Source organism: Pteropus medius, unplaced genomic scaffold (genome assembly GCF_902729225.1).
Source record: "Pteropus medius unplaced genomic scaffold, Ma_sr-lr_union100, whole genome shotgun sequence".
NCBI lineage: Eukaryota > Metazoa > Chordata > Mammalia > Chiroptera > Pteropodidae > Pteropus > Pteropus medius.
In genome coordinates, this window is record NW_024351730.1 from 2,029,624 (window position 1) to 2,052,125 (window position 22,502).

At 33.1% G+C, this 22,502-nt stretch overlaps 1 protein-coding gene across 2 annotated transcripts; it reads left to right on the forward strand.

Moving 5' to 3' along the window:
* Nucleotides 1-1,034: 1,034 nt before the first annotated feature.
* TMEM33 (transmembrane protein 33) lies at nt 1,035-20,318 on the forward strand. 2 transcript variants are annotated; one of them, XM_039845102.1, is made up of 8 exons: nt 1,035-1,164; nt 1,347-1,418; nt 4,198-4,292; nt 4,753-4,940; nt 6,051-6,118; nt 7,056-7,189; nt 10,894-10,977; nt 14,897-20,318. In XM_039845102.1, exons 2-8 carry the CDS (start codon nt 1,374-1,376, stop codon nt 15,024-15,026), a joined length of 744 nt encoding a protein of 247 aa, XP_039701036.1. In that variant the 5' UTR covers nt 1,035-1,164; nt 1,347-1,373; the 3' UTR covers nt 15,027-20,318. The 2 variants fall into 2 exon arrangements, with proteins under 2 accessions (XP_039701036.1, XP_039701037.1); XM_039845103.1 differs by lacking the exon at nt 10,894-10,977.
* The last annotated feature ends 2,184 nt before the right edge of the window (nt 20,319-22,502 follow it).

The following is a 22,502-nucleotide window of genomic DNA, read 5'->3' on the forward strand; positions in this document are numbered from 1 at the left end:
GCTCTTCTCTAGGTCTCAGAAGATGACCTTCCCTCCCATTCCTAGTCAGTCATCAAATCTTAGATGGTCTCTTTAAGTCATCCTTCCTCTTCTTTTCCTCCACAACATTGCCTCCGTTCAGAATCTCATTTTTCTCCTATATGTATGTAATGGTCTCCTAATTAATCTCCGGCTTTTAGTTTGCCCCTCTGATCATCCTCTGTCTAGTTGCCATAGTGTTATCTTCTAAATCTCACTATGTTACTTCTGCCTAAAATTGTACCATGGTTCTCTGGATTTCAGGGTCAAGTTCAGATCCTTTCCTTAGCACGCCTCTCTGCCTCTCTAGCCCAAATCTTTCACAATCTCCCCCACTGGCGCTTTCATTCTGTTCGTGTTGAACTAGTCTCTGCACTGTCCTGTTGCTTCATACACTTTCTGCTGCTGCCTAGAATCCCCTCCCCCACTTAGCCAACTTCTCCTTGTCTTTCAAAACTTAAGGCCAGAATTACCTTTCCCAGGGAACCTTTTCTAGACCCCTTCTGCTTTAGGTCCCCTCCTTACTCCGTGTGATTGACTTGGCTTCTGCCCGTTTGATACAAACACTGTACTATGATTTCCGTGTCTGTCTCTCCTGCGGTCTATGAGTCTGTGTCATATTTGTTTTTTATCCTCCATGTCAAGCTTGGAGTCTGTCACATAGCAGGCCTCATTAAGTGCTTTTTGAAAGAATTTTAGAAGCAGAACCAAGGGGCTTAGTGAGCCCCTGGAGGAAAACAGCAAAAAAGGCGTTGCTGAGCCTTCCATGTTAGGGAGTAGAAAGATTTCGTAGTCTGGATATGGGAAAGGACGACCATCTGTGAACTGGAGAAGAGGGAGAAGTTGCTTCTCCAGCTTTGCTTCTTAAGTTTACAGAGCCAATAGGCGTGCGTGCGAGACAGGTAAAGTCGAACAGAAAAAAACTACACTTCCCGTCATGCCGCAGGGCACTACTCCTGGTTCTGCTCTTCGTCATGGCTGCTTCCCCACCGCCTCTTCCCCACGGAAGTGAAAGGAGCACTTCCGGGACCGGCAGTAACCCTACGCCGGTGGCGTTAGGTCGGCCCTGTTCGGTCTTGTTCGGAAGCTCCGCCTTCGTTCCGGTCTTTCTAGAAAGCCAGCTTTGTATTTGGCCTTGCGGAACAGGTATTTCCCGGCCACTACGGGTGTCCCCGGGGGAGGCAGCTGCACTGGTGCTGGGGAGAACGTACCTCTCTGGAGGATTGGAGTTCCTGCGGGCGCGTCGGGCTTGTGGCACGGGGCAGAGAATCCGGTTATCAGAGCCGTGGCCCCGGCGCTGACCTCTTTTTTTCCCTTCCCGATTGCAGCGTCCCAGACGCGTGCGTGCGTCCCCCATGGCGGATACGGCCCCGAACGGCCCCCAAGGGACGGGCGCAGTGGTAAGTGAGCGGGTAGGGTGGTCTGGCTTAATCAAGCCAGAGTTAGGAAGAAGCAGGAAGTGTTGCAAGCCGGGTCCGAGGCGTTCCAACAGCTCATTGCTTTTGGGACTGGAATTAGTGATTGCGGGGAGCGAGGGGTCGTGAACGAAGATGTAGAGGTAACTACAAGTTTCTTTTTCGGAAAGGACTGCAGCCCGGCCTGGAACAGGTGATCCACACCTGTATGTCATGAAAATTAGGCCTTCTTGCGTCTTCTCCCCCTTAGTTTCTTCCTGTGTTCCAAGGTTGAAGAAGTCATCTGAGGTTGTGCTGTGACACGCCTCATGTCACACGCGTGCTCAGAGAACGGTTCTATCCATTTACTGCCATTATGTAGAAATGGCGCAAAGTGAGGAAAGCGATCTTTTTTTCTCTTCTTTCGTCATTTTGTCATTACTTCTTTACGAAGAGATATATTATGCTTTTCATAATTTTTTAGCTCTAAAAGGCAGATCTGCTGCTTATTAGTAATTTGTGCCCAAATTTGTACCCTCTAATTTTAAACACTGTGAGTATGTGAATTGAGCGAGTCACATTTTTAAAAAACAGTTTGCAACATATCTGTTTATATACACATTTTTTCTTTTTATTTTTCTGAACCATTTGAGAGTTGCATACATCGTCATGGTTAACCCATAAGTACTTCAGTATTCTACATGACTACAGTGCAGTCATCACTGCAATTCTTGCAATTAAATTTGAGAGATTTAACAATACATGTTGCAACCTATTATACAAGTCATATTCAGATTTCCTTAATGGTTCTTTAAAAATGCTTCCCCCTCTTCCGAGATTCAACTGAAAAGCATGCTTTGCCTTTACTGGACTTTAGTCTCTTTTAGTCTAGAACCGTTTCTTTGCCCTCTTCCTACCATTTTTGTCTTTGAAGAGTCCAGAGCTGCTACTCTTCAAATTGAAGTTGTCTGATTTTTTTCCTCCCTCCTGATAACTAGATTCAGGTTAAACATATTGGCAGGAATATTACATAAGTAATATTCTGTTCTTCTCAGTGTATTATGTCAGGAAGCATTTTATGTTGATTTATTTCATCATCACAGGTACCGAGTTTGATTATTTCAGATGGTATCCACCAGATTCTCCATTGTAAAGATACTTTATTTCCTTTTGTAATTAAGAAATATTCTATGATACGATACTTTGAGACTGTAGTTTTTTACCTCAATAGTTTTTCATCCAAAAATGCAGTGGTTTTTTTGTTTGTTTGTTTTTGTTTGTTTGTTTTTGCCTGCACTATTTGTGACGTGGTTGGGCAGTTCACTCTTAAAATTTAAATTTAAATTAATAAATACACCTTTAAAACCTTCTTTATTTTGTGTAATATATTTTGTATGTATACATAAAAGTGTACAAAATGGAATTCATAACTCAATGATTTTTCACAAAATGAGCACTTCTAGATAGATTTTAAAGATGTTCTAAAATTAAATTTCAAAGTATGTTGTAGAGTCAGAATATTTGTAGAGAAACAGCACAGTGAGCTAGATTTATTCTTCCACTTGACTACTGGTGATCGTTTAAATGTAGAGGAGTCAACAGTATAGTTGGAGAGAATGAACCAAAGATGTATTTCTGAAATTACCTGCATACTCTTGAGACATGCAATAAAATGTCCTTGAATTTTAAAATGTGCTTGCATTTTTTTCCCCAAAAGTTTTTCATGCCTTCTTTCAAAAGATAAGTTAGATTGCTTAGATTAGTGTTTCAGGCTCCAGATTAAGACCCATTGGTGAGTTTTGAAATCAGTTTAGTGGAAGCACTATTTCTAAAACAACTAGAATACAAAATACCAAAATCCATCACACATAGTAAAGATTGGTATTTTGTGAAACTTTTATTAATTTATTTATTTTTATTTATGTAGATCCTATCAAAAAACATAAAAGCTACTTTAGAATTTAAACATAAGCTAGTTTTGAATGAGAAAACAGATTTTAAGGTATAGCCTTAGCGGCGATGGACACATCTCTTGGCAAAAACCGGCAAAGAACAACTAGAATGAGAAAAAAGCGCAGCATAAGTGGTATATGGAAGTTTAATCTAGGGCTACTAAAACCAGGTAAGACCTGTGAGGGAGCTTTTTGGGGGGAGGGGGGTGACGGCAGTGAGGAAGGGTTGGGGAGAGATAAAGTCATGAAATCTGAGAGGCAGGTGCCATTTAACACCAGACAGCCATATTTTGAACACTCAGGGTATACCAGGCCCTTATGTATATAAGCAAATCATCCATAGCTGATGAGTTCTAGAGTGACTGTGACCATGGTTTTTTACATTTCTCCTTTGTAAGGTATATTTAATTCAAACTGGCTTTGTGTAATGCCTTTTTATTCCTATTTCAATTTGAGATTTTTCTCAGATTAGGCATCTTCGAGGGCAGTTTTTATTTAACATTCTTTTAAAGTAGGTGAAACTGGTATTAAAGTGTTGAAGGAATATAGACAGTGGTAGTTAAATTTCTGTTCAATTTTTTTTCCTAATTTTTTTATTTTTTTAAATGCCAACTGATATTTTCTGTTTAAGTACTTTCTGTGCTTTCTGCATCAAAACTATAAGGTGTTTGAACTTGTTGCTGAGTATGTACATGAAACAATTGATTATAAAAAAACAATTGTATTGTTACAGGGTCCAACATTTTGAATCTGAATAACACTGCATAATCTTCATCCTTAAAAACATAATTTGCAGCCTTAGTTTACTACAATATTTTTCTTTTTAAACTCAGCAATTCATGATGACCAATAAGCTGGACACGGCAATGTGGCTTTCTCGCTTGTTCACAGTATACTGTTCTGCTTTGTTTGTTCTGCCTCTTCTTGGGTATGTATTATATGTAGTTCTGCCTTTGATAATTAAATCGGTCAGTCGTTTTTTTTATGGAATATCTTTCAGGTGGAAAACTTTTAAACTGCAAATGGTTTAGTGACAATAAAAAAGTCTCATCCTTAAGGCACTATTAACCTTATAATGTTGCTTACTGGAGATTTGTATTATGTGCTTTGTGAACACTAACATCATTGAAAATCAGAGAAAATGGGTGTGTGAGAATGAGATGAGTTCATGGTTTTTGCATTTTTGGCTTTTTAACAAGAAGAATGCTATGTAAATTCAGTTGGGTATATATGTGATACTTGTAAGAAGGTATAATGTGTTCAAGTAATTTTTTTCGTATTTGACAAGTAATAGATTTAGGTGTTGTGCAATTATGATGCAATTCACAAAGGAGGAAGAGGCATGGTATTTGTTTATGTCTCATGATAACTTCTCTTGTAATTTGCAGGTTGCATGAAGCAGCAAGCTTTTACCAACGTGCTTTGCTGGCAAATGCTCTTACCAGTGCTTTGAGGCTGCACCAAAGATTACCGCACTTCCAGTTAAGCAGAGCATTCCTGGCCCAAGCTTTGTTAGAGGACAGCTGCCACTACCTGTTGTATTCACTTATCTTTGTCAATTCCTACCCTGTTACAAGTATCCTTTTATACCTTTTTGACAATGAAATTGCCTACTGTGTATATAGATCTCTTCTGATTATTTTTTACTAGAGGAAGGATTCAGTAATGTGGGTGTTCCTTGCAGCCTAGGTTGGTTAGTTGGTCGCACTTCATGTGAATGAAGATATATTTAATATAAGAATTGCTGATGTGGGAATTTTAAGCTTTGTGTCTTTATTCTTGCCTCTTGCAAGCTTCTCTGTTATTAGCAGTGGATATTTTAAAATTCAGATTCAAAGCACAATCCTATGCAGGACTTATTTTAATATTTAAAGTTTTCTTTAATTCACATCTTTGGGTAAGCGTCTTTGCTTTAACAAAGGAGAAATCCTCAATTCTTTTAACTCTCAGTGAGCTAGAAACAAATGGAAGTTCATCAAGAAATAATTTATTTAAGCAGAGAATGGGATAATTAATAAATGAAATTAGTATTTGCTATGGATAGAGTAGAAAATAGGGCCACATGGATAATCTCTGGAGCTAATGAGAATTAACTTATTTGATTTGGAATTTGAATGTTTACATATTTCAAAAGTGTGTTGTGGAGTAATAGATATTCTAAAAAGGTGGGGGAGGGATGGGAATGGGAGTCTGATGTTTAGTTTGGGAAGCACTAGGTTAAATGTTAAGTAGGTTTCTTTACTGTAGGACTTTTGATATGCTAATATCCATTGTGAGACTAAAAGTTACTAGTGTTTCATAAACTTAATTGTTATTTTCTCCCTTGGATCATCCTTCAGAAAAATATTTTGTACTTTGAGAGCTGATGCTCTCGAGAGTCTTGAATATTGATGATACAGCTTTACCTAACGGAAAGCACAATAAAATGTCCTAAGACTAAATATTACCTTTTTAGATAAGTCTTAAGAAGGAAAAGAGCATGGGAGGAAACAAAGTTTTTGAGCACCTGTTTTGCCAGTATATACTAACTTGACAAAATTAATCTTTGCAACACTGAAAAAAATTATCACTGAACTCATTTTAGCAGATGCCATTTCAGATGTGTATATTTGGACATAATACATAGCCTGTTTTTTGGCAAAGTTCTAGATGAATTTTAAATGTTTTCCTTAATTGTTTTCTTCAGTGAGTATTTTCCCAGTCTTGTTATTCTCTTTGCTTCATGCTGCCACATACACAAAAAAGGTTCTTGATGTAGGTAAAACTGCTTTGCTTTTGACTCCTGGATTACAGATAGTTGACATGAATTTGAGTTCTAAGACATTTTATAATTTGTCACAAAAAGTTCCTTTATTCCTTACAAACTTGTTCTAAATTATTTAGTTATTTGAAAGTTCTAAGTTTGGAATATTTTACTCTTTACACAAAATAGTACATTTTGCACATAAAAAAATTGTATTTAAAATTATTACTCAGTTCCCAGAGGAATTTCTGAAGTTTAAAATAGATCTCTTCATTATTTAAAAAAAATCATATCTTTTAAGTTTGATAAATTGTCAGAGATATTTAGTTCTGACATGCCAAGTAAGTAGAGTGTACTGAATTTCTTTTACACTGATAATGTTAAGAACTGCTACTTTCTGAAAATTTTTTCTTATTTGTAGGGTTGGAACATTAAGCCTAACTTCAGTGTACCAGGCAGATTGACTACAGATACACTGAAATTTGAATTAAAATATCCAGATTTGCCTTGTGTTGACCTTTTTCTTAATCCTTGTAGTTCTTTGATCACAGCAATAATTGGACCCTTTAATTTCTACCTTTAGTTAGCTAAGGAGTCACAGATACTTTGACTGTATTACTGGGTAGTCAGATTTTGTTAGAGGTAGAAATAGCCATTTTTTGTGAAATTATCTAATCTTAAGAAAAATGAAGCATCTAAGAATAAGGAGAACTTGTATTATTAAAGTTGTTTTTCTTTTTAACTCTTCAAATACACAAAATACAATAAAGCAGGAAAATATACTAACTTTTGTCCTTAAATAGTTTCTAAAGTTTTATATCATCATTTCCAAATACCTGTCTTTTGGTAGTATTACCTGTTGAACATGTTATTTATCTAAAAAATAATAATAATTGAGTGATAAAAAAATGTTTGTTGTTTCTAATTGTTTGTTTCATTATGTTTTAGGCAAAGGGTTCAAATAGTTTACCTCTGCTGAGATCTATCTTGGATAAATTAAGCGCTAATCAACAGAATATTCTGAAATTCATTGCTTGTAATGAAATATTCTTGATGCCTGCTACAGTTTTTATGCTTTTTAGGTAAGAATAAAAATACATTTGTTTTGGGAAGCTGATGACTAAGTGACTATAATAAATATATAAACTCAAATTTTAACCTCTTAAATCTGTTGAAGTAGATATTGATATGCATAGCTAAATGGATCTTCGTAATTACCGTTTTACTTTATAGAGGAGAGCCCGAGACATTATAGTAAATCTAAGAATGTGTTTTCATTTATCATTCTTTGTGATTTATCATTTAACATTTTGAAAATTAATTTCAGAATTACCACCTTTGACAGAATCTTGGGAAATTAGTCCATTCTTCCATTATTGAGATGATTTTTCTTACACTAGAGAAAAAGCTGAAAAATGATGATCTGATATTAATAGTTGCCTACTACCACTTACTTCGGTAGTTCGTATCTTAATTATAGACGTAATGCATGAATAAAGAAAGCCTCCTTTTTAAAAATTAGAATATTAGAAAAGTATTGAACTCTCCATCGATATTCTTGCATTTGTTTTAAAACAACACTTCTGCCCAAATTGCCTTTTCTATTTTTAGTTTTACAGCTAATAGGACACTATAGATAAAAGCTAAAACATCATTTGACTATGAATCCTAGTAGCAATTTTCCCCTCTCCTTCCCAGAAGTAAGGAGTTCGATAATGTGTACACATAAGTAGTCCTTAAAAATACTTAGTGCAGATCTGTAGAAAATATACATTATTATATTATGGGTGTGAGGTTTTATTTGTTTACTTGTTTTTATTTTACATCAAAAGCATCACAATGCATCAGTTGTCTGTATCTTGCTTTTTTCACTCAGACAATATGTTTTTTGTGACTTATTTATGTTGATAGATAAGAGTTGTGATTTTTTTCATTTAGTGGCTATGGTACTGGTCCATCATGTTAATGTGCTACATTTTATTACCCATTCCCCATTGATGGACTATTGTTTCCGAATATTTACTTTTCCAGATGTTGATGCTGTAAACATCATTTTTCCTGTCTGCTTATACTTTTGTGCCAGTGTTTAACATAGATACCAAATTTATTTTGCTGAGTCTAAGCTGGGCACATTTTATATTTAATAGACCATGTCACATATCACCTAAAATATTTTTGTTACCTGTTCTCCACAATCTCATTAATTTGTAACTTATTTTTGTTTATGAAATATTTCATTTTAATGTTCATTGCCTGAAGTTTTTATTTTTATATACCTGATAGTTATTCCTTTCTTTAGCAGTCTTCAAGCTAGTACTAGTTTTACAGAGTTTTATAGAAATGCATCTGTTCTATTCTTTAAAGGAATGTTTTCCTCTGAAAACTCCAGAATCACTATATATTAAGTTGTGGGGTCCCAACTGGATAGTATAACCTAAATAAGTGTCTGGAATGATACCGTGGACTTACTGAGTGTTAGGAACCTGGATTGTAGTTGATTTGACTAATAGCCTTCTAAGCCTTCATTTTCCACATTTAAAAAACCATTAGTAGTCAAAATAGTTGCCTAAAATCCTTTCAGCTCTTACATTCTCTGTATGTTGAATGCAGGATTTGATACAATTGTATTTGTCTATTATTGTACTCTAAATAAAACTTTCACCCTAAAAGTTAGTTCATCTCTCTCTCTTGTGCTCCTGATCAGACACTTAAACACTTTAATTAGTACAGGGGATTTTTTTGCCCTCTTATTTTCTAACTCATTTTTCTATTTCTTGGGTCACCTAATCCTGGTCTTGGGTCACACCAGGTTCTGTGATTTGTGTCATGTAACTGGATAAAAGTTAAAATGTCGATAACGAAACTAGTTCTTTATATGGAGATAATTGCTATCTATATCTGAATGCCCCACGTTTTGTTTAATAAGCAAAATAATTTATTCTCTTAAATCAGCTTAAGATAATTATAATGAAATGCTGAGATGCTATGCACACTTAAACAAAAACTTCATTTTTGGAACCCAGTGAATTTTTTGTTGGAGCGCCAGATTTTGACTCTGCTGGTACATTCACTAAGTTGTACTACATAATCTTCTATTTAAACATTTATTATGTACAAAGTGATTTTTATTTTCAAGATTATTGTAAAGGAGATGAGACTTCACCAGAAATAGAGAAATCATTTTGTTATTCTAAAAAAATAAAATAAGGTTATAAAGTTTTATTCAGTCCCTGATAGGAAAAGCTATTAATGCTGTATATCACTTGAATATAACACAAATTACAAAAACAAAAACAATTTAAAGTCATTATTATTTAAACATCTTTCATTATCTAATATTAGAAGGCTTTATTAAGTTATATTTGTAGCAATCATTCTTAAAGCCCTGTATTTAAAAATGAACTGAAAGTGTGAGTGTACCTTACACATTTATACACTCCTGTGCAAAGGCAGATAAAAGAATGACCATTGTAGCTTTATTTACTCCTTAGTAGAGAGATTCTTGCATAATAGTATTTGATAAGATAGAATACATGAAGCTGTAAAAAGAATGAGATAAATTTATGTGTTGTGATAGGGGATGATCTCCAAGATATAATAAGTTTAAAAGTTTGTTAGCATTTATATTTTGAAGTATGTGTTTATATATTTGGGGGCATTTATATGTTTCTGCCTCAGTTTCTTCATCTTTAAAATGAGAATGATAATACCACTTCCCTCCTAGAGTTGTTAAGTGGATTCAGTGAATTATAAAGTGAGCAGTCTATTAGGGTTATAAGCTTGTGTATAAATTTCTGGAAGGATATATTAGAGATGGTGCTATAACTTCGAGGAAGACACTTGGATGATAGAATATTTGCCTTTCATTGAATATTCTTTTCTATCTATATTTTATGTACTATGTATTTTTCAACTTAAAAAATTAAAGATTTGTCACATTTATTGGGGAAAATGGATATAACATTTAGTGATAAGTTTGTAATCGTAAATTATTTTTATTATGAAAGTAGTATCACACAATTTAGAAGAAAAGGCTAAAAATTAACCTAAGAAACAACATTTATCATCTTAATGTATTTCCTCAAAAAAAGAAAATATAGTAATATATATAGTTTTATATTCTGCTTTCTTCAAAGTTACTGTATAGTTTTCATAATTAAGATTTTAAGTACTTGCATACTACGTCCATGAAATAAAAAGTGTCATTTACTTAGCCCTGCTACTTGACTATCCACATTGTTGCTGCATTTTATTTGTAGTTATTTCAGTGAGTATCTTAATCCAGATAGTTTTTCCTAGGAAAGAATTCCAAACTTAGAATTTCATAAACACATATGACTCTTGAGTATTGTAATTATGCTTTTTAACCAAGAAAAAGTAATTAGAATAAGCTATGTAAATTTACAGGTGAACCTGTGTGATTTTATTAGTGGTTTTTGTTGTTGTATATATAAAATGAACCAGTTTTTATTTTAATATGTTATAAAGTTTTAAAACTTGATTATCACTAGTAATTATGGAAGCATTTATACAAGTTTCTATTTCATAGCTTTTAAAAAAATTTCGTACATGAATACGTTTATAAAAATTTAAACAGTAACATTTTATTACCAATCATATACATTCTTTTATTTCCTTTTTAAGACTAACTTGGATTTAGATATGATAGATAATACTATGACCATTTGATGAAGACACATTCTCCAGTTAAATTGTCTTTAAGTTTTGAGAGTATGTATATAAATTGATAATGTATATTTACAACTCTTGTATTTGTTTATTTCAGTGGTCAAGGTAGTTTGCTCCAGCCTTTTATATATTACAGATTTCTTACTCTTCGATATTCCTCTCGAAGAAATCCGTATTGTCGGTAAGCTGGTGATAAGTTTAAATGTGTTTTATTAAGAATACTGTGAAATACAGTATTTGTAACTTTTAAGTTATTTAGTTTTTATGTTGGAATTTAGAAATAAGGCATCTTTTTGTGCTTTTAAGTTCTAGGCCTTAGAACTATCTAATGTTGGTGAGGAGGTGGTTATATTTCTTTTCAGAAGCAGACTGGAGTTATCTTGATAACTTCTAACAAAGCACTAAAGCTTAAAGAATTTAAATATGTGTAAGACAAAAGTCCCACTCTTAAGGAACTTTCTAGTTGAAGAAACACATGTCAAATAATGAAGGAAACAGTAGTTCAGGATATAGCACAAGTCAGTATATGATAAATTGTCATGTTTACTTCATCATATTAGTATTGTAGTCCACAGGAGGAAGAATTTATTGAGCCAGAAGATAGAAAAGCCTAGGAAATTTTCACAAAATATAGAGTTTAATTTGTTCTAGATGGAGTAAACCTTTGAATAGACAGTGTAAATAGGTTAAAGCATTTTAGTTATGAAGGCAGTAGGGAATACAAGTTAGGAGGCAAGGAGGTACAAGCCTTGTTTAAAGGAAATTGAGTACACCCATTTGACGATAATGGAAATTCTGAATGGTGGGTGATTGGAGTGACAATTAAAAAGGTGTACTGGAGCCATATCGTAAGACTTCTTGAGTTTCAGGATAGGAAGTTGGAATTGATCTTTTAGATGTATGGGAATGATGGTTTTGGCATCATAATAATCTTCCGGTAGCCTTGTGCAGAATAGTGGGGAGTGGAAAACTAAGGAAGAAGATATTTTAGTGAATTACCTTAGTGTTCAAGAATGGAGGCTTAAATTGTTTTACAGTAGATTATGCATGCTGGTCTCAGAAGTTAGAGTAAAACTTAAATGAATAGCTGATTTTAATAGTCTCCTAAATATGTTACTTGATACAAATGTTAACATCGTATTTGTTTTCAAGTTTAAAATAAATTTATTATATAGAATTCAGCCAGAAATCCAATGAATATGTTAGCATGAACAATATTGTATTTTCTTACACAAAGTAAAAAGAACTGAATTTGAATGCTATTTCATCATTTGCCAGGTGTGTAACTTTAGGCTAGTTATTTAGATTTTAATTTCTTTGTTGGTAGAGGAGAAAACCTTCTGAAGGTGAAATGAAGTAATGATTTTAAGTGCTTAGATTCCATTAGATTCTTAATAGTTTATTTACCTTTTTCTTTCATTCTGATTCTTCTCCTTTGAGGGGTTTTTATGCTTTCTTAGACAATGTCTTTATAATATTTTCTAAAATAGAGCTTGCTTACTTTAGACATAGATTCTTAATGAGTCCCTAGTTGCAAATAAACTTTCAGTTTTATTTGATTTCATGAGTTTTTGCCCTTTTTATTTCTGGTCCGTGTATTCATTTGAGACATTTGATCCCCTACCCTCACATCTATTTTTCCTCAGATTTGTTTTTCTCTACTTCATTATACCCTCCTCTTCTCTACTCGTGGTTTTTCTACATACCCTTAAAATAAGATCAGGACAAATAGAAATTTAGAAGTGTTGATTGGAATTAAAAAGGATAGCAGTGTATGATGATAACACAAATGTCTTCAAAGATCTCACAAAAGCGCACATTTTAATCAAAACAGTGGGAAAATAGAAAATATTTGAGATTATAAATATTGATATATAGGCTATAAAATTACAGTTTCTACACTACACTTTCTTTAAGTGTTTTGAGATAGTCTGTATTGCCTGTTTATACTATTTTCACCTATCCTAAATATTTATTATCAAGGTAGTGGTATCAGTATTTTGTAGATGTCTAGTGTAGATTGTCTAGAGCTGTGCTAATATGACAGCCACTAGCCACATTTGACCATTTAAATTTAAATTAATTAAAATTTATGAAATTTAAAACTCAGTTCCCGAGTCATACTAGAGCACATTTCAAGTGCTCTAAAACCATGTATGGCTGATGGCCACTGTATTGTACAACAAAGATAGACATTTCCATTATCACTACAAGTTCTGCTGTCAGTTCTGCTCCTAAGGAAGTGTGACTTTGTCTAGATTATGTCAGGAATAGAGCCAAAAATAAAGGAGCTAGCCAGGTGTCTTTGGGCAAGTTATTGACCTCTTTAGGCCTCATCTGTAACCTGAAGGAATTGAACTATTTTCAGTGTGCCTTCTATCTTTATTCATTAGACTTATTTATTGAGAAGACAGTGATCGTGTGTTGGTGATAAGTTTTCATAGTATTGAAATACCTGCTTTCTAGGGACTTAGAGCTGAGTGAATTGGACAGCTGTATAAGGCAATACGATGTTGAAGGGTCTATGAAAGCACAAAGAACAGAGGGAGAGAGATGAGAATTCACTGAGGTGGTGTTTATATAAGCCAGATCTTTTGAAGTCTGAGTTCTGCCACTTGGGTGTCTGAAAGTATTTGGCATAGCATTAGTTACATGTTCTTTAAGCTGAGGAGAAGTATATAGGGAAATGATAAAAGTCTGTGCCAAGGAAGATAAACAGAGTAGGTCATGAAAGGGTTTGAATTTTATTTGAAGGTAGGAGGAGTATTTGAAGGTCATAACATGGAGGGGCTGAGAATGTAATGGACTCCAATGTAGAAATACCATTCTAGAAGATGGATTGCAGGCTTACCAAGAGGAGAAAGAGATAGATCAATTTGGAGACTGTTAGAGTAGTCGAGTCTGTACTCATTTACTGGTAAAAGAAAAAAGGGATAAATTTGAAAGATACTTAGGAAGGCTGGAACTTAGGATCTGAGGACGAAGAATGAGATAAGACCTCCAGTTTCTGGTCTGGGAACCTAAGAGAATTGTGAGTAATGGGCTGTCACAAAGATAGAAGATAGAAGAAGGGAAGATTTTTGGATAAGTGTGCATCTTTCCAAATTTCCTTCCTGTCTTTGTGTGAGATCATATTACATCCTTTTTAAAAACTGGATCCCTGCTCTTTCCTACCCGTAAAAATAACACAGAGGATACAGAAAGGTAGAACAGGAGTTGTGTTTTTATGCAGGATGAGTAAGCATGTAAGGTGAAAATTGTGAAATCAAAATTACCCTTGATGATCCTTCAAATCATTTATAAATTACAGTATAAGATACATGATTCTGTGTCTGCTAGCCTGTAAAATACATGTATGATGTGTACAGTATGCAATAAAGAGTACTTTGTAGGTAATGAGCACTGTTAAGGCAAAGTTAAAGTCTGCAGTGTGTTTTGGGCACAAACATGCAACACAACTGAAACAAACAGAGGAGTCATGGCAGAGAGTGGCAGGAGATGAAGCAGAAAATTTCATTGAGACCAAATTCTCGAGGGTGTTGGATGTTAAAGAGCTGGCTTTAGCCTGAAGGCAAACAGTCACGTTTATCAGTAGAATGATCCAACTGGGAAGTAACATTCATTGAGTATATTCTATGTTGTCTCATTTAAACTTCACTATGACTCCATGAAGTATGTATTCCTGTTTTACAGATGAAAGCTCTAAGAGGCAATATGTTCATTTAAGGAAATAGGTGGGATTGCCCATATTATATAATTTTCACTTTTCTTGCTCTCTTTTTTTTAGAATTAATAGAATTTGACTAAGGTAAATGTAAAAATGTGATTCTACTGTAAAAAAGATAAAAAGCATCCCTAATCTTAGCCCTCAGAGATAGCCATTTATTAAATGCTTTTGTTAAATGAACTTTTACCCCCTTCCCAAAAGACAGGTGTTGATTTTGAGAATTTTATTTTTTTATTTGCCTACAGTGCATTCTAGTTATTTCTTTTACTTCTTCCAATTCTTTAATGGCTGTGGGAAATTCCTTCATCAGCATTTGCTTTGCATTATGTTGCCTTTTTCCTTGTGTTTCTGACAGAAAACTTTTATCTTGCAGGACTTTGTTTAATGAATTGAGGATTATTGTTGAACATATAATAATGAAACCTGCTTGTCCACTGTTTGTGAGAAGACTGTGTCTCCAGAGCATTGCCTTTATAAGCAGACTGGCACCAACAGTTGCGTAGTTTAATATCCAGCTAAGTTATACATAATATAAACAAGCATTATTTGCAGCTGGTACTTCTTCTGCTAGGGGTTGTTAATTCCAGGTTTAAAATTGACCTCGATCCAATTTACATAATTTACATAAATGCATATTAATGAAAAGTGATAATTTTCCTGGCATGTTAAATCAAGCCTTTTTGAAAGTTTCCAAGAAAATTTTACTGTGCTGTGTCATTAATGGTTAAGGAAATTTTTATCTTGTGAAAAATGTATCAATTTTTTTTAGATGTTGCTGTGCCTTTATCATGAAGTACATTTATTTCTCTTGTAAAAATAGTTCTCAAACTCGTTTTAACCTAATTGGTGACCCGAATTTATATCTGGCATGAGTTCGTTATGGCAATATTAACATATGTGAATTCAGTATATTTTGAGACAGTATTCTTTTGCATTTACGAATTTTGGTTGATGATTTTAACAGAAACTTCCCACTGTATTTGATTTCAAATTGTTATTAAATTGATTTTGTGTTGCTTTGTTAGGACAGATTTATTTTGCATGAGAAAATCTGTATGTCTTAAGAACAGTTTTATTTCTATAACTATTTCAGTGGCTGTGAATATTTTTTTTAAAAGGCTCAACTATAAGCTTGGTAGCCAATTGGGTAAATATTTGGGGTCCCTAACCATTTTACATTAGAAATCAGTAGTCATACAACTTTCCTTTCAGAGATCCATTGAGTAATAGTTCTCAAATAGGAAATCCTTCTTTTACAAGTATGGACATACAAGTTACTAGTATTAGTATTATAGTTTATAGAATTACATAGATCAGATTCTTGACTATCAATTTTCTTGGTTTCTTAGGCTTGAATTTTCATAGACAATTACAGTAGTTCAATGCCTTTTGAAAGGAATGTAACTGAAGACTGAGCACATGACTACTTGTTTCTGTTCTGAAATAAAAAGGAAGTTATCGTGCAGATTACATACGCATCAAACCTGATTTCAAAGGTTAAATGGAAAGGTATATAGGTAAGGTAATTGATTAGGAATGGGGCTGGAGGAGGAGTTTTAGGGAATTAGTGTACACTTCAATTTATGCATAGATAAATTTGGGGGAATTGGATGTATTATGCAACTGTGATTTGAGTTGTATATTATGTTAAATCCTGTTGAGCTTGATCAACTCCTTTACAAAGATTTTTTTTGGTATTTATTACTGTTGCATGATTGGAAATGTTTAAAACATTGCAAAAATTTTAGTACAGTGTAATGTAATGGTTTTTGTAACCAATTTTCTTCTGTCTGCATGTAATTTGGATTTCTCAAATACATTCATTGGTTACTCATCAGTCACATCAGTCTTCTTTTTGTTCAACTTTCCAATCTATAGAATATGATATCTACTTGATAGTTTAGCTGTAAAAACAACTATTTTTGTAATGTTTTTTGACTAAGAAGCAGCCTCATAATATACAGTTTATTTTGTGTGTGTGTGTGTGTATGTGTGTCTAGCCTCATTATCACTATATATGCAATCTGATGATTTTGAGAACTAAATTTTTTAGAGCAATAAAATGACTATGTTATGTAAACAGTATATTGATTTCTAATGATGTTTTGAAAAATTAAGTCTTGAATTATATCAAGATATTTTGAGAAAAAAATTGGCAGCCGAAGGCATATTTATTTTTAAGTTACTAGCTTTTTTGTTTTCTATAATTTTTTTAATCTTGAGATAATTTTAGATTTATGGAAAAGTTGCAAAAATAGTAGCGTTCCTATATACCCTTTCTTCAGCTTCCCCTTATGTCACCATCTTACATAACTATACAACACTTATCAAAACTGAGAAATTAACCCTAGAACAGTACTGTTAACTAACGTACAGAACTTATTCAGATTTCATCAGTTTTTCCAATTGTTAATATTCTTTTCATGTGCTCTGTTTTTAGCATGATTGTCGTTTGCTTTTAATGACTTATAAGTTTGCCTCTGTTTTGAGTTTTTCCTCTTTATTTTGAAAATTACTGTTGGTCAAAAAGATTTTCCTAAAGGAGATGATTCATGTTGGTTTTAACAAAAAGAATTTTAACATTTAGCCTGTCAATAATTTAAAACACTGTGCTTTAAAAGTTGAGGCTTTTTATCAAATAATAGGATTATGTAGGACATACTCATTTTTGACTTATTTAAAGGAAGGCTTGATTTATAAATAAAATCTACATTCATGAAAACGTGAATTTTACAATTTGAGCATCGTTAGATGTATAGTTTGCATGAACTTCTAGTTAGAAATTCTGTGATAAGAATATATACAACCACCTTATTTGGCATGTGAAATTACAGTGTAACATGTATACTTATCAAATTAAAATTAAGAAAATACAATAGCAGTATATCTAAATGAATGCAGTAGGAGAAATAGCAGCATAGCTGACCTTATTTTTACTTACAGGTTTAAAAGAAAGTTGATTTAACATCCAGAATATCTAATTATTTAGGAAGTGGTATAGTGCTGCTGTGCTCCTGGCACTTTTACTATTACACCTCGTGGACAGGTAGAAGCCTCATACAGAACCTACTTTACTCTAACAAGGATTCTGTATTCCTTTTGTATACTTGATTCCTCATGAATTTAAACTCTAACATCAGTCCAAGAGAAATTTCTTAAATAACAATTTGTACTTAAATTTTCTTGAGATAAAATTCACTAAGGTAGCTGTTCCTGCAAGTAAGCAAACTAGCTTTTTTTTTTTTTAATTTTAGATATTTAGGAACCTCCTTTAGAGGAAAAAATCGAGGCATGTTAATAGAAAACCAGAATGAAAGATTTATGAGGTCTATAAGAATTGTAAAACTATCAAAATACTTCATTTTTTCCTAAAAGTCCAGATTGCAAATTTCAGATTAGATTTGTAAGTTTTAGACATGAATATTCATCCTGGAAAAGAAAATGAGTGTGTATGTAATAAGACAAGTAGATCCGACTTAGTGTTTTTTTTAATTTGAGTTCAAAACGAATGAAATTAATTTTGAGGGATTGTGGTAAAGACCTTTATCTCATGCTAATGGATTTGTTTTGATTAATATAGTTATTCTGAAGCTTCTCCCCTGCCCAAATCTCCAGAGGTACCTGGTAGCCTCGAAGCTATCACCCAAATTTAGCCAAATTTTGCTACCTATTATTATGTAATGAAAACCTCAGGGAAGAAAATAACCACAGACAGCTATGTTTATGATCAGTAGGTGGCACTCTTTCCTTAAGTAGCCCCCCAGTTGCACATGCCATGTTAAAAGATTAAGTCACTAAAAGGGCTGAGTCAGCCATAAAACTAAGGATCTTGATTCCATGACCTTTTAAAATATGTACTCAATATTCAGCAAATATTTAGTAAGCATTTACTTACATTTTTAAAATACTGAAATGTTCAAAAGCTGGAAGAAGTACCCTGTTAACATATGCTTTCTAGGTAGGTAAACAGTAAGTGGCATAATTTAGATCATGGTCTTTTTTTTTTTTTCTCTTTTCATTATAAGTGCCTAAATCACCTAAACACATCAATTATAAAATTGTTCTTTCTCCTTCATTTTCAGGTGTGTAGAAAAATGGTACAATTTTTTTATGGTATTTTGTAGGTACATGAGGTATGGGTAGTTCAATCTCTTAAAATTTAGACTTTAATAGAAATACAAAAGCATATTGTAATTTTTGGATATTGTATCTAGAAAGGTACCTGGATTTGTACATTCAGTTTGAGTTGCAGCGACAACTAGTTTTTCTTAACACCTCACTGGAATCTCTCTAGGATTTGGAGAATTCTGCAGAGGCTTTATGATAGTATAGCTCAAAGATAGTATACCAAAGGCATACATTTATATATCCAGGAGTTATTTCTAGAGATTATTTCAGTGTAATATTCTTGTAATATTCTGGGTAGAGAGTTGTTACTGGATCTGGTATTATACTAGAGCTACTAAAAGTTTGGGAGATTTCCTGGTGGTAGTAATTATTCTGCAATACGTTTATCTTCTAAGGTAATATTCAGGTGGGTTCTTAGAATGAACACATTCCTTTGTGAGGTGAACTTTAGAATCATCTTTCTCTCCTATGCAGTGCAAATAGGAAAATTGATTTGCATTATCTTTGAGTTGATAATGACAAAAATAAAGTACAGTATTTTTTAATCTAAAGCAAATTCTTCTAAGAAAGTTATAGTAAAAAATTGATGGATATCTTTGCTGGAATCTAAAAAATAGCTCATATTCCAGGAAAAAGAAAGGCCCAAGAATCATTTCACTTTTTCCTTCCTAACCTTCTGAAGCTACTTTTTTTATATGCTCAGCACTTTTAAACCTTTTTTTTCTTGGTTCAAGACAGTTTAATTCCAAACCCTGACTATTTTCTTTTGTAACTTTAAAACAAATTGCTTTGACGTGACTTTTTGCTTACACATATATTTATAATAGTTGAGACCAAACGGACAAAGTCTTGGGCAGGTAACATTTGTGATGTGTATGTATATAGTGGAACAAATGTAAAAGGGTCGCAAGGATTAGAGTCATAAAAAACTGCTTGATTTATAAATGCATTACTTCTGGTGCTCTATATAATGGGATATATTGAACTAAAAATTTGTATATACTGTATGTCAGCATTTCTTAGTAACTTCTCTTGAATCCACTTTTTAATATCTAATATTGTACAGGTTGGGGAGTTATATTGGCCAATACTATCCAGACTGTATAAATTTATAAAATAAGTTGAAAAATTCATCATTCCCCTGTATTCAAGACCAAAGCACATAAATGCTAATGTAGGGCTCAGAGGGGAAATATATTTCTCCTGAATATTTGAGAAAATGTGAAGTCCTTTCAAGAAAATCTAATAAACATAATAATCATAGCCTGCTGACACTAAGGAAAAAGGACCTTATTCACTCTTTCTTTTATGCAGCGATTTACTGGTCCCTCCTGATTTCCAAATTGGATCACTATAGCAAATTATCTATGCTGGTACCTGTGAAAGTAAGCCCTGGGATCCATATTTGTTTTGTGTTCTGCTTAAATCAGCAAGTATGATAAATTTGATGGTGTGAAATTAGAAGTGTCAAGGGCTTTCTTTGGTGATAGAGCAAAATAATGTCTCCACTTGTAATTTATTGTGCCCCTTTTTCACTTTCTGTGCTTTGTGTACCTAATATTTATTTCAATACAAATTAAATTGTTCCTTCATCTGTATTGTTATATCTAACATTTTATTGATGTAAAAATCAAATTGTGTAATAAAAACCTCTGGATTTAAGGAGATTTGAAAGTGTTATGTTATAGAAAACGTTTACAGTTAATTAGAATTAAGCTTTCCATTGTGCTTCACTGTTTTATTGTTAGAAATAAGATGAATTTGAACATTTCTGTTGTCCTCAGTTCATCACAAATAATAGGAACGGTGTAATTTAATGGTTTAATATGAAACTGGAAAAAATACGGCCTAAGGTGTAACTGGGAAAAAAAATTGTAGTTGATCTCCCAGCTTTTTGCCTGCTTTTGCTTCTGTATTTTTTTGTTCAGTGAAATTTACAGCCTAGTGAATTAGTTATTTATAATCCGGAAATTATCCACAATATAGCGTATATCCAAAGTCATAAATCAATGCAAGATAACAGAGGAATATTCTGGGTAGAGAGTTGTTTATAGAGTTAGCAGAGGGTGTTTATAGAGTTAGCAGATATTTTCTGTAGCAATTTTAACAGCTTGTACTAAGCAAAACACCATTCAAACAAGTTAAACAAATCCTTGTCCGTTTAGAGATTATAATCTTGAGGCATTATGAAAATCAGTTGTATAAAGGCAATTCAGATAGGTGATTAAATATTGAATTAGTAAATGAGTTGTCCACATAAGGGAAAAGTGTATAATAGCCTTATTAATAAACAATATTAAGAAAATTGATTTTCTAAAGGTATAATGGTATAGGGTCTTGGTATAATGAATCAACATATTTCTATATTACCAGCCTTGATCCTCCACCATGCTTTATCCTCACCTCCATTCACTTTTCCTTCTGGTTTAAATAATTTAATATTTTATATCAGTTAGTAAAATTTTTGCTGTCTCTAAAAGATAATCCTTTTTAAGATCAATGTTAAAAAATTAGTAATTAACATAGATCTTTTAGACTGGATGCCTAGAAGTGATTGACTAAAAACACTCTGGTATGAAAAGGCTTACTCGATCTTAAAACAAGCATAAAATGAAGGGAAGGTTAAATTCTAGTATTCAGTAAAAGGAAGACATTTCTCTCTATATTGCTGCCCTCAGAGAAAGACAAACTACCACCCTCTTGGCGAAGTGATAGGAAGGGAGATTTTGCTTTCCGACTCTACTATCCTAAAAGAGATAGTGTATCCAGTGGTTTTTCCATTGAAAACATGGGAGCGTGGGATTTTGGTGGCCTTACCAGAAACTTGGGGCAAGTCAGTTCTTCAAAGGAAGGGAGTGCTGTTAACCAAAAAGGAGGTAAGTAATTTGGGGCGATGCCTATAAATTAAGAAAGAAATGTAGTGCTAGAATCATTGTTCTTATTAAATTGCCTTTAAAACTAAACATTTACAAATTGTGAGATTTAGGTCAATTTATTCCCCCCTTTTTTAATTATGTGTCCTTAAAAAAATACCCAGTAGTATATTATATTTTTTCATTCTCCAAATTTAGAACTTACAAACATTATTACCTAGAGTTCTAAGAGGTATAGGCCATTTCATTTAAGTAACCAAAAACCCTCTAGACAAATGAAACTTGCAGTGATCCAGGATAAAATGGATGTCTTTTTTTTACAACTCATAAAAGATATAATTGTATATGCAGGTTTCTCCCATCTGAAGTAATGATCCTTGATACTATGAATTATCAAGTTCATATTTTGTAGTTCAATTTAGTGATATCTAAAGCGTTTAGTTACTCTTGAAATGCTTAGAAATTACCTTTTTTCCCCTTTATCTAAAAGGCTGAACTTTTTGGGGGGGCTTATTATACTATTGGGCTTATTTTGAATGAGCGTTTCTTATATGAACTTTATATTTCCCTTTCCTGAGGACAACTCTCAATTTCAAAATAAAAGCGGAACAGTTTTTAGAAAAATAATTTGGGCCCTTTTATACTTTTAGTTATATGGATATATTGCTGGGAATAAAATCTTTTCAAAGTGAGTAAACAGGTACCCTAATAATTAGAACATACTAGACAGTTTTTTTCTTTTTAATATTGTAGTTAAGTCAAAGGATATATAAGGCTTATTACAACTCTTGGTTTTTTATGTTCATTGCTCTAAAATGGTTTTATGGCAGCTGTAATTAACTATACATATTTATATAGTACTAATACGCTTTAACATCAATATCTTTTAACCCTTTGACATTAAAATGTACAAAGAACCTTAAGCAGGTTTGTAAAATCTTTCTTAGTTTACTTTCTATATACTGTTACCAGATTCTC

Excerpts from the sequence above, each read along its gene's own strand:
- TMEM33 (XM_039845102.1), top strand. The coding sequence starts at position 1,374 with ATGGCGGATACGGCCCCGAACGGCCCCCAAGGGACGGGCGCAGTG. Across the intron at positions 4,941-6,050 it reads CAATTCCTACCCTGTTACAA|TGAGTATTTTCCCAGTCTTG; the intron begins GTATCCTTTTAT and ends TGTTTTCTTCAG. Across the intron at positions 6,119-7,055 it reads ACACAAAAAAGGTTCTTGAT|GCAAAGGGTTCAAATAGTTT; the intron begins GTAGGTAAAACT and ends ATTATGTTTTAG.